The following is a 17,291-nucleotide window of genomic DNA, read 5'->3' as shown; positions in this document are numbered from 1 at the left end:
TCAAGGATGAAGAATTGTTTGGTTTTCTGGAGACTTTTGCTAATAATGAAGTCACTCTCATTCTTTATTATTTGTGGTCTATTTCTTGAATGTCAGCTTCTGGATGCCAGCTCTTATCACAGAATGGTTCGGGTTGGAAGGGACCTTAAAGATCATCTAGTTCCAACCCCCTGCCATGGGCAGGGACACCTCCCACTAGACCAGGCTGCTCAAAGCCCCATCCAGCCTGGCCTTGAACACTTCCAGGGATAGGGCACCAACAGCTTCCCTGGGCAACCTGTTCCAGTGTCTCACCACCCTCACAGTAAAGAATTTCTTCCTGATATCCAATCTAAATCCACCCTCTTTCAGTTTGAAGCCGTTACCCCATGTCCTGTCATTGCACTCCCTGATAAAGAGTCCCTACCCATCCTTCCTGTAGGCCCCTTTTAGGTACCAGAAGGCTGCTCTAAGGTCTCCCTGGAGCCTTCTCTTCTCCAGGCTGAACAGCCCCAACTCTCAGCCTGTCCCCATAGCATAGGTGCTCCAGCCCTCTGATTATCCTGTCTGTTCATGTCAGAGAGTTGTGGTTCTCTCCATGGAAGTATCTGTTCTCTGTCATCAAGTTATCTCCTTCATGTAAAGGTTTTTTAAGTCCAAGACAAGTCTGTACATTTACATGTATGACAGTGAAAATCAAGGCAACCGCTTTTCTTTCTATTTTGAGGAAGTTGCTACAATTAGAAGACATGAAAAATTTGAGCCAGAGGGGTATCAAAAGGCTATTGCTGCTCTAACTTATAGCCTATATCTGAGATTCTTGAAGATCTTTTCCTGTAGCTCTTCCTCTAAAAAGCATGGCCTAAGAGTTGTTTCCTTGTAAAATAACTATAAAACACAAAAAGGAGTTCAAACACACAAATAATTTGTCAGATAGACTGCCACTGAAAGTTGTGTGTTGTTTTATTTCAACATATCAAGCACAAACAGGTTTCCCCTAACTGGGGAATATGACGAGGAATGTACTTAAAAATTTGGAAACATTTACATTGAAAGATAGCCCAGACTGGCACCACAACTAAGTATTTTAAGGCTGTATATATAGCAGTACTTACCACTTGGAACTACTTCAGGCCAGAAAAGAAAGGCTTAGTATTGTCCGCAGTCTACAGAAAATATTGCAAATCTTTAAAAAATGGTGTAAAATAGGAAGACTATTAACAGAGTTGAACAATGCAGTGGCAAAACCCTTCCTCCTTCCTGACCTTTGACAATAAATGTGCCTACGACCGAACACATGTACACCTATAGCCCTCCCATCCTTCTCACCTATCCTGGGGCAGTGGATTCCTCTCTACAATGCTAGTGTGTGATATAAAACAGCCATATAGCAAATAATAACAAGAATAATAAGTGACCAGGTTTTACAAACAGGCATGTCTGACGTTACACTCGATGGGCCCGGTCCAGACACCGGTCAGCTCCGTAACCAACCGAGGAGCTTTCACTGAATACTTCCCAGTTCCTAAAGAGGAAAGCTCTGGGAAATTGTGCATATTTACAGTTCCCGTCAAATGGAAAAGAAAACGCATCCTGAGGTCCCATTCTGTGTGTACTGACAAAACAGACCATGACTTAATATCCCGGGGGTGGATTTTTTGGACCAAGTGTGCTCCCTCCCATAATTAAAGGCAGCCGGACAGGCACCGTGGACATCGGTTCTTTACAGCTCCCCGACTGCGCTCCACCACTCTTAGAGCTGTGACCCAGACCTGTGTGACATTTCCAAAACACTGGGGTGTTTACCATTTTGGGGGTACCAATACTGCTGGGTAATTATTAATTGCATCAGAAAATGACAAGACATAGAAAACAAATTGCACAATTAAAGCTACATTTGGCTTCAGCATTAAGGCCCATACAGGTTAAGAGGTCCTTGAAGATGTACATGTAAAAGGCAAAAATGACATAATCTGCAGGAACAAAGTTTTGCAGGTTCCCAGGTCCCTTTTTAACCTCGTTTTTCAACTTTCTTCCACCTCTGCCGCGTTGGTTCTAAAGTGCTTTGGTGCCTCGCTGGGCTCCTTGCGTGAGTGGCCCCTCTCCTGCAGCCAGTAATAGTTATTGCTGCCAAACGTAGTGATTTTATTTGAAGACATAATTAATGAATAATTGACACGTAAGAAAGATGCAGAGGAGAAACCAACAGCGAGAGTCCAGGAGGAAGCTTTCAGAAGAGACCTTCCTGTGGAAGGACTTTTTGTTCAGAGCACTGAGGTTTCTGGAAAAGAAAGCAGGATGTTTATTTGTGTGTCAGAGGGAGGTGTGCATTCACATGTCTGTGTACTCACAGCTTCTGCACCAGGAGGGATCCCGGTATTTTAGAGACACCCTCACGGGTACAGCACTGCACCTCACAGGCTTCACCTCCTCTCCTTTTAACAGAAAGATAAGTACTTCTGGCTGCTGCAGAATCAGGCAGAGCACGCTGGAGGGCATGAGAAGGTGTAAGGGCACAAACCCCAAGAAATCTCTTCATCCAGCACCCACTCACAAACCGACCCCCTAACCCTCCCAAATACAAGAATTTGCCCTGGACACCCCCAAGAACAACAGAGAATAACTAAAGCCATATCACCGATGGCTCCAGCATCCAGAAGCAGTGGGCCTCATGTGTGATCCCACCCCTCCCACCCCACTGAAGCCTCCGGAGGGCAGGATAATACTCCTCACGCAGAGAGGAATCATCAGCGCTCCCTGGGGCACATGTAGCAGTTAATACCTCCCTTGCCCTCCCCACAGGAGTCTGCAGGGCAAAGCCCTTTGGCAGCTGCAGGTTAAGCAGGTGTGCTCACTGCTTACCCTCAGCAACCAGAATTTTATACAGAAAGCTGGAATTTAGTGCTTTTCACTCATGGAACCCAGTTTTCAGACCACACACCTACATCTCTGCAGCAAACTGAGAAAATTCATAACATATTTGATGAGAAGGGAGACCTTCTTGCCTAGCAGAGGCTTACAGCCAGGACCTGGCCCAGCCCTTCCCAACTTCTGCAGCTGTTTTGCAGTTGAGAGTCCCAAGGGATGCTTAACGTGCTGAGGTGATGCTTTTTGCCCCATAAAGAGAGTCTTAAGAGATTTCCTCACTGTTTCAAGCAGGGTGTGGCTTTGCCTTTCCGGTGTGTTAATAGGTTACCTATTGAAACAGTCATTAACTGCACCCCTGCAGCTGATGAGGATGCTCCAAAGGTTGCATTGGAGGAGTTAAATGCCACAGGTTATTTCTAACCCATTAAGACGATTGATTTGATGAGAGAAAATGGTTACCTGTGTATGTCCTGTTGGGCTCTCTGTAGCGATAAGACGGCTGAGTGAATTTCCTTCAGGTGATTCATTTCTTTCCCGCACTGAGCGCACAGGCTTCCAAACCCTGCAGCAAAGCATTGAAGGACATTATGTTTTGCATCACCATCTCTAGTGGTGGTGATGAATCACAAACCAGGTTCACCCAGCAAACGGCTGTCTGTGATCAAATCGTCACAGCCAGGGGGAACACTCTCAGGAGGAAACATGGAGAGAAGGAGACAGGGGACAGAACCTTCCACCCTGAAGTCAATGGAACGGGTCCTGTGATACTGGCCTGGGGCCCCTTCTCGGCTCTCAGGAAACAATTTTTGCAGCATGCTTCCCAGCTGAGGGGAGGGGAATGGAGTGCTCACACCTGCCCCAATCTCTGAAACATTCAAGGTCACCTCCAACAAAAGCTGACAAAAGGGAATGAGAATCAAAGCCTGTTTCCTATCTGTTGACTGGAATGCCAGTGTATTTTTCCAACAGGTTTGTGCCAGGAATTGAGAAGCCCTTGTTGGCATGGATAGTGTAAGGCAGAAAGAGAAGTAGTATGGATGGAGAACAGAAGCACAGAACGTTCTCTGTGTTTGCCTGTGGGCTATGGGCCCATGGTATTAACTGGGTTGGGAAACATCCCAGGGCTGGCTCAAGGAATAAGGTACCGAGGGAAGAACATTAAAGCCTGCCCCAGTGATACCCAAATACTTGCCATCGTCATCTGAGAGCTCCTGCACTGACTCTGGTGTTGAACAGCTGCTCTCTGTATTCTGGCTGTGGTTGGATGGCTGATCACTGGTTTTGCGGCGCCTGCAGTCTTTGGCAGACCTCTGGATAAAATAGGCATTAAAAAGAGACTTGGTCACTGTCAAATTGAAGACTCTCGTGTTTGGCTTTAAAAAAAAATAATTCGGGGTGCTGGGGAATATCTGTGAGATTCCAAAGTTTGGTTGCTTTCTCAGCAACTCCTAGTAGTTGGGACTCCTGGCAGCTAGTTAAGGATATTACACACATGCCCCATACAGAAGCATTTCCTCAAATGATAACATCCTTAAGACACCCATCCAGATTATTCTTGTTGTAGCTTTAACAGGCACATACTACTGACAAATTTTATAGTTCTTTTGCTGAGTTGCGTACCCACCAACCAGACATATGAAAGAAAGGATGAAAAGAAGAAAAATCTAGAATAAAATTTCCTGGGGAAGATTTTTCCGAAGGTGCCTGAAAGATTTAAACTTCACAGAACTTTTATACCTAATTTCTTGATGCACTTTGGAAAGTTTCTCCCTACCTCACCAAACTCCTTGAATCAAACACTTCTCACCGGAGGGTCTGAAAAGCAGCTATGAACCTCAACTTTCCTATCGTTTCAGAGATATTCAGATTTGGGGTATTATAAAAGAAAAGTCTATGTTCATAATAAGATACAAGTTCCTCAGTGTAATATGGGTTACACCCGGCTAGTTCAGCAGTTCTACATTTACAAAGCATTTTACGAATGACATATATTACTCCAAAGATGAATGCAATGAAATAAGAAAGTATCATCCCTCTTTAAGGGAGAGGATTGAGAGAGGTTTCTTGTCTTCTCTAAGAGGCAAAGGCAGATGGCAAAGACTGAAACTGAAGTTGCAGGATCTCAGTTGTGTACTCCAAAACCTTGCTCACACCCTCACTACGGGAAGTTTTCTGCTTTGGAAGCACTGAACAGTAAAGTTCGGCTCAGTCATGTGCAAAACCCAGGATGAGTCACTGTTACTAACACAGGGTGGAAGAAAAACACCAAAATGGATAGGATACGTCAACCAAGAATTATAATTATTTGGAGTTATAATATTGCAGGTGTAGAGTCGTAAGCTATATTTACCCAAAACAAACATTTCAGCCTATACTGTGCTTACATGAAAATGCTGCAGAAAAGGGATGTGTATCTAAACAGTCTTACAGAATATTATATTCCCCAAAATGGGCTTTTTACCTTGTGCCGTGTAATTTGATTGTTTATGCAGGTTGTTTTGTGGTTTGACATCCTTGAGGATAAGTGTCTTTCCATGGTCTGAAGTATCCCGTTCTTCTCAAATTGGGCGATGTCGTTCAAAGGATCCCAAGGTCTTAAACTTTTAAGACCAAAGGAAAAAACATCAGAAAGGCAAGAATCCCACCAGGTGTGTTAAGAGCAATGCACCAATTCCACATGCATCAGGGCAGGCAGTCACTCCTGACACTAACAAGAGTTTCCGCAGATGCAGTGTGAGGAGTAACAGATACTTCCCTCTACATTCACAGTTCCTAGCAATAAATGAGGGGGGTTCAGTCTCCAGAGGCTTCACCCTTCTTGCCAGGGGAGGAGAGGACAGTTGTCAACTCTGCTCGCACAGTGCAGAAAATCTCTGCTAAATGATTCCACACTTGATTGCAGCAACGGGGATTTGTACCAATGGCACAGCAGATTTTCCACGGCCAAGCCCTCATTTCCGGCTATTCCCAGTCAGTATCGGGAATATGTATTCTAATAATGACACAGAGCTCAGAAAGAGCAAGCCCAGGGCGTGCTTTGGGGAATGGCAGGACCCGAATTACAGGCCTGCAACCTTGCTTGCATCCCGGGGGACTCAAGCAGCGAGGTCTGTTCATAACCCTCAACCCCACCACTCACTCCTCATATTTGTAGCGCCATTCGTTAGTTGTGGCGTCGTGGTGGAAGAGCAATGGTTTCCATTCTGTGCCGTTCTCTCTCCGCTCCCGGGCGGCATTCCTCTGCTCCTCTTCCAGCACAAATTTCTCCTGCGTTGCCTTGTGTTGATCGCCTTTGTTTATTGCACTGGTAACATGCTGCCAAAGCCTAGAAATAAACAGGGAGGCAAGTTAAACCACCTTAAAACCAACAATGCATTTTGCCAGCTGGAACCTTAGAGCAGACACTTTTCTGGTCTATTGATACTCCAGAGGAACAGTAATAGGATTACTCAGCCTCAGTTTTGGCTTGTAAATTAAAGGAACGTTATGAGAACGGCAACACTGAATGCTGTATACGATGACCTACAGAACAGGGGAACTTTCCCTCAGATAACGACACGTACAATATTCATGAAAATCTTCAGTGCTTCCTGTGTGAGTTATAAGATAGTTATGCTTAATTCATTGAGGTCAGTGGCCTCTTTGGAGGTGACTGATGTGTAATGGAGAATCTGTTATCTTCCTTGCCCTTTCAATCACTTATGTTTAGGAGCCTTTGTGTTAATGTCTATCCCTGAAACAAAGGCTTTATATTTGAAGTTCAGAAGCATTGGAAAACAAATTAATGTGCACAGCTTGCGGCTGCAGATGCAATGTTGTACTTCTATATAGGATTAGCAACCAGATCTGCAGGAAGCAGATCCAATCTGCAAGAAATGGACATGTACTTGTGCTCACAAACTGCAAGCATGACCACAGGCTTTCACTCGCTCTTGTTTTCAGCTGCCAAAAGATACATGATCTGTCATATGGCATCTCACTGAGCCTCTACCCAGAAGAGAGGATCTGCCTTCTACAAGAGAAAAATCATTGCCTTTTTTAAAATTTTTTTTACTATAGCCAAGCTGTGATAGGCCTCTCCACAGTTTCTCTAATCAGAGCACTCTAATCTTCATTTCAGTTTGGAAATACTTCTGAGATTAGCAGCTAGCCCTCCCAAAACATTACCGAGTGGTTTAGCGGTTAGAATAGGCACTGGAGATCTAGGCTGTTCCAGTATTCCCAGCTCCACTAAACACCAGTCCTCCATTTAGAAGATGAATATATTACTGCATTTCATTTGGAGCTCGCTGTGAAGCTCTTAATTTAAAAGGCATACTGATGCTTTCATTATATTTCTATCACCATACATTAACACAAAAAAGCAGCCTCTTAGATAATTAACCGAAGGCAGAGGAACACTTTCCTGTCCTTTTTGACACGTCACTCCCATTTTCCTGTGTATGAATCTTTTCTCCCAGAAACAAAGGAAGGAAACTCAATTCAAACTCAGAGTGATGGGGGTGGGGGAGGGAGGAGTGTGAAAAGAATGGCCTGAGAAAATAATGCGGTGGTGTAAAAAGTCAGTCCTAAGGAATGCGGTGGTGTAAAGAGCGAGTCCTCTAATTCTAAGAACCTCAGAGGGACACGCACAAAATTGCTTGACAAGGGCAAATTACTCCCTCAAGAGCTGCATGTGTCAGACAATGAGCCCCTCCATGGTGAGCTGCATAATGGTATGAGCTTCAGAGTCTCTCCAGCGTTTGTGAAAATAGGTGATTTTCAGCACTGCAGGGAAGACTAAGCAATTCAGGCAGAACAGAACCTGGATTAGATGGTAATTTATTCATGCAACTGTCAGCATAACAAGGAGCTTGGTGGAATGTCTGTTAGGGATCTCTAGAATTTTTCCTTTTGCCTCCTTGCACCGGATGCGTGTATCATTATTAAGCTCTGATGTAGCAAAGGGAGTCAGCCCTGGCGGTACACTGGTAAGCAAAGACATGGAGATTCTTTGTCTGCAGGACCGAGATTTCTCTTCTCCTTTAAAAGAAACTTCTTCAGAAGATTACTAGAGAAATGTGCTGCGGTCTGCCCCGCCCTGTGACAATGGCAACTGCACAAGTTACAAACACAGACTTTATTGCCCATAATGCCCACTGCAGTCCACAACAAACTAAATGTTCATGTGTCTTTATTTTCGTGCATTCCTTTTCTTTACCCACCAAAAGGTGAATTTTCTTCGTGAGATGCGCTGCAACACCAAAATTAGATGCCCAGAGGGAAGTGGCCAATGTGATGCAGAGCAAGGCAGCAAACTGCACGTACTGGCTTGGGATGTTAGCTGCTACTGGCTAAGCGTATCGGTGAGATGGCAGGACTAGTCTGTTTGAAGCCAGCAGCACGTGTTGTTGCTCTACCTCTTCTTGCTCAAGAACTGGCTTGGGGATGCTCATTGCATCAGGTAGTTGTTCCTTTCATTTCCTAAATCATGTGCCAGGACTATATTTTTAGGTAATCTAGATTACCCTAAAAAAATGGTGCAGACTTCATTGGAGATCTCAGCTGAGATTATAAGGCAGGGTTAAACATCTGTTTAATTACATACTCTCATAAAACCCTGTTATGTGGTTCAAACTACTGCTCTGCTCATGCCAGGACTTTCCACATGATTTCTGCATCTAGTTTAAGAGCCTGTGGTTGAAACAACCCTTCTTAACAAGACATTTGACCTCAGATTGACATCTTGCCCTTCCATAAAATGTTCCAGCACTTGCAGAGACTCTGTTCATGATCTCTGGCGTTCAGGGAGAACTGTTATTTTAGCAGATAAAATGTAGCCTCCACTATTTCTCAGCTCAGCTTCATGGTTATTTCAGAGCTATACTTCATGGAAATACTCCAGAGTTAATAGACTGGAAAAATCAGGTAAATGGTTGGGTAATACGTGCAGGCTAAGCGGGTCACCGCCTCTCCAGGACTGTGCTGAGGAATTGGAGCCTTCTGATCAGAGCCCCGCTTCCAGCGGGGAAGCAGCAGAGATGTTCCCAGAGCTCCTTACCTCTCTGACTCAAAGTCCGTCTGCTCCTCAAAGAGCACAATATGGCGCTTCAGTCTCTGCTTTCGTACTTCACTGGTCGGGTTCCAGAACATTTCCGCGTTCCCGTTTTTCAGCTCATTTATATACACTTCCCCATCCTGAGAAGGAAAATTAAGTGAAAAGGTTAATGACAATCAGAAACACAAGGCAGAAAATAATCCTGACAAATGGAAGCTGCTTCCGGATGATGATCAGGGATAAGGCTTGGTTAGAAGGCTTCTTTCCTCCTCTGTCCCATTAAATCTCACTGAAAACTTCCTGAAAGTTTCTAAAATGAATGAGGCGAGGCATTCCCGGAAACATTGGCTGAATTAATCAGAGAAGAATTAGAAAGGGACCTGGTCCCTTTTGTTAGTCTTCTTCCCAGACAAGGGTACCCACAGAAGCCCTAAGATGCCCTTCTTCCCCCACTGTTCCCACCTGGTACCACCCAGCATATATAAACACGATCCCTAGCTCCTTTTCCAGTCTTTCTTCTATTGCTCAACGCTGAAATCTCATGCAGAGCCCAGTGAAATACCACCCCCTCTAGCTAAAGCTGAGATACATTTATTTTTTAAATTTTTTTATCACATTTATTTTTTTTTTCAGTTTATTTTTTGTTCAGTTTTTCTATTATTGCCCCTGAATTTCATTTAGCATTTCAAAATGCCATGGGTCTTTCATCTTTATTCCTTGCCAATTTACCTGGCAACCAACTGTCAAGCAGCACTTCTCTGATCTGAGGCTGGCCAGACAATATTGCCGTGTCCCTGCTTAACTACGCTGCTTTCCAGCCTCGCTCACAGACGCAGCAATGCCACGGAGCCAGACGGGGTAGTTTACAGAGCATATAGTGAACAGCACGACGCTGACTGCAAGTGGGATGAATCAGATGATTAGAGCTGCTGAACAGCATGTGCATTGGTGCCATTCGGCTGCCTGGGCATGGTACGAGTATCCTGCAAACCTTATTTAGGTCATGGCTATTGGCTTTGCGTGTCGCCGATTAATTTCTTTGCATCCCAGCTGCCGCATTTCTTCCCCTGCCCAGTCCCTTGATGCATTTCTCAAAGTCCGCTTCCCACATCTTCAGCTGTGAAACTCCTTCAACCCTGAGGGACTTTCATCCCTCCTCAAAGTCTCCCTCAGGAATTCCTCTGCCATGTCCTGAGGTGCCAGTTCCAGGACAGATCTCAGGTCCCCAAGAGCCTCCCAGCTATGCATGGGAAGAGGCAGGCAGGCACGACCAAACATCATTGCCTGCATCTCTAAGGGGCATATATACAAGTCCTCAGCTGCTGCTTTGATCCTGGGGAGGAGAGGCATTGGAATTTGCTTCCCTTCTTTATTCAGGTGGGTTTTCAGGTCCTGAGGCAGAGAATTAGCCTTTGAGCTGAGAGGATTTCTGTCAGGAAACCTGACGGTGCCAGAGAAAAGCCTGCAGGGCTCAGGAGAGCAGGCCAACACTCTCAGCAGGGAGGGAGGAGAACAAACAACGTCCCTACTGCTGCACAGCAGCTACTCTATTCACAGCATGCAACTGCAAACAGCGGCTTATGAAGCCACCCTTTCAAAGCCATTTAACTTCTTTTATACATCATTCTAATTTTGAGCACCACAAACAACCAGCACAAAGAACAAGGGAGGAATAAATTATTTTCAGGCTGATAAAACCCAAACACAGAAGGCTGGAAGCCGAGCAGCACGCAACCATGTGGCTCGGCGCCCCAGGGGAGCCACTCGATTACATGCTCTCACAGATGGTGTTGCAGGACCCAACGCAGACAAAGTACTCCACAGTCCAGCGCAACCCACGATTGCCAAAGCTCATCCTGCAGGAAAGGGAGCTCAGAATGGAAAAGCTACCCAGGCACAGGGAGCAAATCTCCTCGTATACACCTAGAAAAGGCAAATCTCCCAATTTAAAAATGGTCATTAGCTTTTTATGTAAAAAGGCAGATTGCCTGAGGGGAGGAGCTGAATACCAAAGGCTACATTGTGGTTAGGACCTCACTACAGAAAGGGCTTTATCCATGAACATTTTATGTGGCCTACTTTAAATACTTCCTTTAGGATGAGACAAATCTTGTCTCAGGAATGATGATTTCTATGGACCGGAAAGGGAGCATAAGTCAACAATAATGAAGATGTAGGTGTCTAAATGTAGCTGAGATAAATACCTAAGTGTCCCGCCCAAAGCCAGGGCTTACTGCTTTTGCCTCGGTTACCAGGAGTTCCCAATCAAAACTCTAGTCTACATCTTTCACCATGCAACTTTATTCTTGCTGGATTTTGGCTTAAGGATGCCTTTGAGCTATTCACTTGTGGATACCAGATGTGCAAAGGGACTAGCTGCGCTGCTGACTATTCTGAGCTGCCCATACAGATAGACCCTCACAGAATCTGTCTCCTGGTCCTTCATCTCATGAACAGAGGAATAACCATCATCTTTTATCATAAAGGTTTGCTGTGAAAATAACAAATATAAAACCCCGTGAAGTTCTTCCCCGATAATGCCGTAGCTGGGGAAGTATTAAACACAAGATAAAAGGAAGCCTCGTGATTTTCACAATCACACAGAAGACACACTATGTCTCTGCCATCAGTGCTAGTCCTAAGCCTGGGACCCTAAATACAGAGCCACTGGCTTCGATGGAACGCACCTCACTTCGGTCCAGGCTCTGGAAGTGCAAGTGTTACTCGCACTGCAGGTGGATGGGACTACGGAAGCGTAAATGACCTTGAGAGGTGTGGCCCGGAAAGCTCTGCTCGCCTGCACTCCCTGGGGATGGTGGGAAGAGGCAGGACAGGGGCCCTCCACAGCCCCGGCTCCAGTAGCGGGAGCCTGCCAGGGGCTGCCAGTCCTCCCACGCACCCTGCTGCCACGCGCACCGAAACTGTCAGCAACTTCGATTATCATATGTTACCCAGTGTCCAGTGAGACTTGCTAACACTTCTTCTCCTGATTTAATCTTCCCAGAGATTTGATTAATGCTTGCGCTGCCACCGAAGAAGGGCTGTCAGGGGAGAACAGAAATAGAAAATATGATCAGTCTAGTGAGAACTGGAAGGGAGCCAAACACCATGATGCAGCAGGAGGGAAGGAAAGTGCAACCTGCTTGATTTCCACTGATTCTGGGGAAAGGCAGAAGGAATTCTAACACGGATTTTGACTGTCTAGCATTGTGCCCTCCTCCTTTTGTTTGCAATACCAAAATCACTGTAGGAGCTGCAGGAAGGGAGATAAGCCTTCAGGTGCATTAACATTCAGCAGTGCAAGGCCTTGCCTTCATTGCAAATACATTTATTGTCAGCTCTACATCGGGATAACTGTGTGTGGGCAAGTCCTTCCCATTGTCCAGAATCACATTACGGTTTGCAGCCTTATACTTGCAGCCTTGCCCAAAGAAAAGGAGCAGCACTAATGTCGTTGGTGACTTTTCCTGCTTATGGGGCAACAGCAGTGTGGCACTGCTGACGGCTGCATCTGCATGAAGTCTCTAGTGTGAAGAAGCTCTCATCAGCAACAAACACACAAAAAAAGAAAAAGGGTATTTCCAGAGTTAAGGAAAAGATTCTCAGAACAATGGAAAATTCCCCTCACCTCCTGCCTGCCAAAGACAGGAAACAGCAGTGATAGAGTGACCAGCTCTTCCATTCATACCACACAACATTTCTTCAGACATTTTAGCAGCTACTTTCCAATAACTTTTGTGCAGAGGAACTTTTTTTTTTTTAAAAAAATAACAATATAAAACCAAATTTCCCACAACACCCATGTAAAACCAAATCACAAGTATCTCAAGAATCAATGTATGCAATCCAGCAGAGAACTGGTACATATCCAATTTAATACCAAAGTTATGGGGTCTACCTTTAACTTCTCACAATTCTACTAAAAAGGTGGCTAAGAAATATTCAAAGCAGAGCACATAATTAAGCCACAGGGATGTTTCTGAGTCATGTTTGGACTAAGCTTATTGTATTCAAGCCAGAAAAGACGGGTCTGCATTTTAAGCTCCAAAGTGTTTGTAGGTTTGAGCTGACACTGACTGAATTCAGGGAAATATTCCATTGGCCTCAACACAGTACATGAGGCCCATGAGAAGAACAAGCTTCAAAGACAAGTATATGCAAATCTCAAAGAAGTGCACAGGGCAACAGTTCACTTTGTGAGGGCAAATAAAGACAGAAAATTATTATTGCCACCAGAAAAACAGAGCCTGCAAAAGACTCCCCTAACTCCAGTAATCTCTCACATTTATTTTGGCTAAGCCTGCAGCTCTGAAGTCCTGCAGGCTCCCAGTTCTCCATCTTTCATTTTATGCCCAGGCAAGAAGTTGTTTTTTGGAACAGAAGAGAAATGGATGCTCCTTAAAAAGTAAGTTAACTGTCCAAGAAAAGTTACAGGTCATCATTTTCCCTCCCAGATTTTAACACATACAACCACAGGAATGCTCAATGATGTCTCCATTTTATCTGCATACCACAAATTTGCATCACCAGGGTTTCTACGGGAGGGAATAGCTACACGAGCAAGTGAGTACCAGTGCGGCTTGTACTGACAGTGTAGCGTGTCAGTGTGATAGCCACCCAAAATTATCTGCCTGAAAATGGGCTCTTACCCTACTGTCAAGGCAAGGTCCTGTAGCCTTGAGAAACACAAGGTACAGTTCACCGTAATACCTACAATGTAAGAGTACGTATGTGATGGCTACTGGAGAGCTACGCTGAAGACCCACATCCTAACTTGCTTTAAAGTAGTGTGTACACCTTGCTGTATCGTGCAAGCAAAAATAATTGTAGCTTCCGAAACAGAAGCCACACTGTCATTGCCAAACATTCAGCTGGTTAGCAGCGAACAAGTCATGTCTAACAATCAGGCTTCCTGGGTTCAAATTGAGTTGTACTAGGCAAAACTGACCGCAGGACAATGCCTTCTCTCCAGGCAGGGCAGCCCTTGGTGCATGCATACATTGCTGGTACATAAATGATCTGGAACGTATGCTCAAACCTTGCCTGGAGCGCAGAGGCAATCCTGAGACCCATTCAAAATGGGGGCCTCAATGTCTCTTACCTTTAGCTTGAATTCCAGTTCTGCCCTGTGGTTAGTTTTCTCACAGTCGATGGTAACTTTCCCTCCAAGCTCCATTGTCATGGTACCATATAAAAGTCCTGAAAGGGAAAAAAGAGACTTAAGAGAGGCCCCAGTGGAAGCGATAATTCAAACTGGCTCTCACTGACATGCTGTGAAATTCGCTATTTGGCTTCAAGTTTTGAAAAGACAGAAACCAAAGTTTCAAGGAAACAGCTCTTCACTATAAGCGTGAATAATCCTCCCTTAAATCCATATTCCCCATTTATTACAGAAGCTAGGAAATAGCTTGACTCACAGGTGCCGATAGTACATCTGTGGTAAGCTGAAAATGAGAAAGGAAAATTACAGAAAGTTGTGCCCAGCAACTTAATTTATATTAGTGCTTAAACAGACCCAGTCACTTCTCACAGGGCGGATGGGGCAGCGAGGAGCTGTAAAGTGATTCAGCAGAATGTGGGAGACTAGCAGTCATGTAGGGACTCCTTTTTACACATGCTTATCATTTTCTGAAAAGGTCATTTGCAGAAAAAGAAAAATTGACAAAAGAAAGATTTATGCACAGGAATAGTTCACAGAGGATGTGATTTACAGAAGTTACTGTTTTCAGGCAGCTAGACCCTCCATAAATATTAATTTACAGGTCAACATGCCAAAATAAAAAAATATTCTAAAAAGAAAATTGGATCAAACTGCTGCTGGAGTGATTTTGTCACTGTGGTTGAAATGCCACTGATGTTCCCTAAGGAGAAATGCAAAGTTACAGCAGTGAATCCGCAGCCATCCCCTGGCCTCAGCACACATTCAGCTCAAGAGAGCAAAGCCACATGGTAACAGGTATCAGTCTCACTGAGGCAGCTCATACTCTGAGGAATACCATGATCAGAGTAAAAAAAGAAATCAGAAGAGAAGTCAGGAATTTCCTTTATCTCAAAGAGATGGAAAATATATTAAACAATTTCAGCCCTAACATTAGAAAAACTTTTTATCCTCAGAAGTTCAGAAATGTACTCATACTCTTTTCATCTTCACTTTATCTGCAGTGCATATACACTGTATTTTTTTGTTTCTACATAATGTTAAATCTAACTTAGATGGGCCTAATTCTGTCCTCAGCTCTGCACAGACAAATCAAAAAGACGTCAATGAAGATTACCAGTCTTCTGCTGAGTGCAATTACTCATGTGTGGAGCAATTGCTCCCTGGAATTACCAGTCCCTGCCGTGCCAGATATTTGAGAGGGAAGAAGAGAGCCAGTGCAAAGTTAGGAAGTAAGATACCATTACATTATTCTTTCTGTTTGCTTCCTATTTGCACAGTCATAACTTACCTTTACAGTGGGCGTATGGCATAGTAATTATATAATCTTCCCCCCTGTTCAGAAACATAAGCTTTGCCTTCCCATCCAACAGTGCCGAAAGTGAGTTACCTAGAATTTAAAAGAACAAATACATATATATTAAAAACCGCATGTTATACTTGGTCAGTCATCCTACTTTAGAAGAACATTTCCATTTAAATGTAGGTCACTAATGAAAGAAGAGATATGAAATGCTAATAATTCAGGACCCTGCAAATCATTTACTATTTGGAGACAAGCAGTTCTAATAAACTCTCTGCTGTGCAGCTCATATTTGCTCTGGCATTTAGCCCCCGTTGCAGAAAGGGGAGTAGATAAAATGAGTCATTAGTGGAATGCAGAAAGCAGTTCCAACGCTTAGAAGTTTTTCAAATCCTTTTGTTCTCACAACTTTTCTGATTGTGAATGATCCCAAATAACATTAAAATTGCCAGGACAGCATTGACTATTAACTGGTGTTTCAGCAAATACGTTTACCAGAGGACAGTATTTAAGAGGCATTTGTCTAAACAAAAAAACTATTTCAAATAGCAACATTTTCAGAGCCTGCAGTTGTGCCGTTTCCATTGAGATGAGAAGATTTAAGGCCATTTTTAAGCTCTAGGGTTCAACTCTCAGAAATCTGGGAGCTACATGAACAGTTACATTTATACAGAGACTTTTGCAAAAGTCAGTTGGGTGATCAGATAGCTATAAGATGACTCATCCATGAGCACGCAAAGTAGTCTAACAACCAGTTGGCCATACATTCTCATGAAGCTTTGCTTTCTCAAAACCAGGTTTTTAAAGCTCTCAATATTTCTATTAGGTTTTGTTGGGTTTTTTTTAACATCAGTGTGGTCTCCCACTGAAATGGTGGAAATGCGGAAAACCCCAGAGAGCCAAGGCAAAGAATTAGGGTGTCCTGGTGGTCGATCTCTTAAGTAGTTTTTGTCCTTAGCACTCAATGCACTCAGGAGTGATTGAAAAACAAACAAAAACCAATGCTACAATGTTACCTGGATGATGCCTGGGCTTAATGCCTTACCATAAAATTTGGACCTAGCTAGAATGCTGCCGGAGATGCAGAATCCATCCTTCCTATTGCTGACATGAAAAGCTGACACTGGCGGATGATGGGAGACCTAGAAAAATTTAGGCACAGGTCATTCACAGCAGTCTTTACAGGCTGAGCAGAGCAGTGGGTGCACGCACATCTGCTCTAGGCAAAGTGCAAGACGGGGGTCACAGGACTGAGCAGAGTGCTCTAAGCCCCATCCGTACCATTAACCTCAGTGTCAAAGCAGAGAACATTATATGTGAGAACATTATATACAAGAACATTATACATGTAAACTTTCTTCCCTAGCCTGTATTCTCTTGTCCTTATGCATTTGAGATCACTTTAGGCCAACAGGTACACTGTCAGATTTTTAACACAATAAACAACAGTGCAGAACTTTTTGGCAGAATCTGAATAACCTCCATAAAATGGACGCAGTGACTGAAATAAAACAAAATAAAAATTCTTTGGTTAAATAGGAAAAAAAAATGTATGTAAAACAGGGAGTGTCTATACCAATGTCCACATAGTTCTCAAATCCCTTTATTAACACTGTAAATCTCAAATTGAATTTTGTCAGGCCAGCTGACTTGTGAGCTCTGCCCTTCACTTATCCCCACAGACATAGAGATAAGCCCTCAATTTACTCCTATTAAAATCATTATAGAAAGTTTAGAAATAAGGAAAGGCAGGATTTGGTTATGTGTGTTATGCCCCTTTTGACACTGGCAACACAAACCATGTTTTATTAACAATAGGAAAATAGTAGGGCAGAATCCCATGGAAAAGGTCTTTATTGAAGGGGCTAATGTTATACATGGGAGACCCAATTTTATAGTCTTGAGTGCCCACCAAAGCTCACATAATCTCTAAATCTAAAAAGAAA

At 43.8% G+C, this 17,291-nt stretch overlaps 1 protein-coding gene across 6 annotated transcripts in view; it reads right to left on the bottom strand.

Annotated features, from left to right (window-relative positions):
* Positions 1-923: 923 nt before the first annotated feature.
* The window catches only part of OSBPL5 (oxysterol binding protein like 5), a 140,940-nt gene continuing 124,572 nt past the window's right edge, over positions 924-17,291 (bottom strand). For all 6 annotated transcript variants that reach the window (XM_054199326.1, XM_054199330.1, XM_054199328.1 and 3 more), the window contains 10 exons: positions 16,391-16,487; positions 15,334-15,432; positions 13,986-14,083; positions 11,836-11,925; positions 8,888-9,024; positions 5,987-6,172; positions 5,309-5,447; positions 4,040-4,157; positions 3,307-3,409; positions 924-2,260 (listed from right to left, as the gene is read on the bottom strand). In XM_054199326.1, the coding sequence (XP_054055301.1) occupies positions 2,125-2,260; positions 3,307-3,409; positions 4,040-4,157; positions 5,309-5,447; positions 5,987-6,172; positions 8,888-9,024; positions 11,836-11,925; positions 13,986-14,083; positions 15,334-15,432; positions 16,391-16,487 (1,203 nt within the window). In that variant the 3' untranslated portion in view covers positions 924-2,124. The remainder of the gene's footprint in view (positions 2,261-3,306; positions 3,410-4,039; positions 4,158-5,308; positions 5,448-5,986; positions 6,173-8,887; positions 9,025-11,835; positions 11,926-13,985; positions 14,084-15,333; positions 15,433-16,390; positions 16,488-17,291) is intronic.

The sequence above is a fragment of the Rissa tridactyla genome, chromosome 4 (assembly GCF_028500815.1).
Source record: "Rissa tridactyla isolate bRisTri1 chromosome 4, bRisTri1.patW.cur.20221130, whole genome shotgun sequence".
Taxonomy (NCBI): Eukaryota; Metazoa; Chordata; class Aves; order Charadriiformes; family Laridae; genus Rissa; species Rissa tridactyla.
The sequence above is the reverse complement of the archived record's forward strand: the minus strand, read 5'-3'. Positions and strand labels throughout refer to the sequence as shown.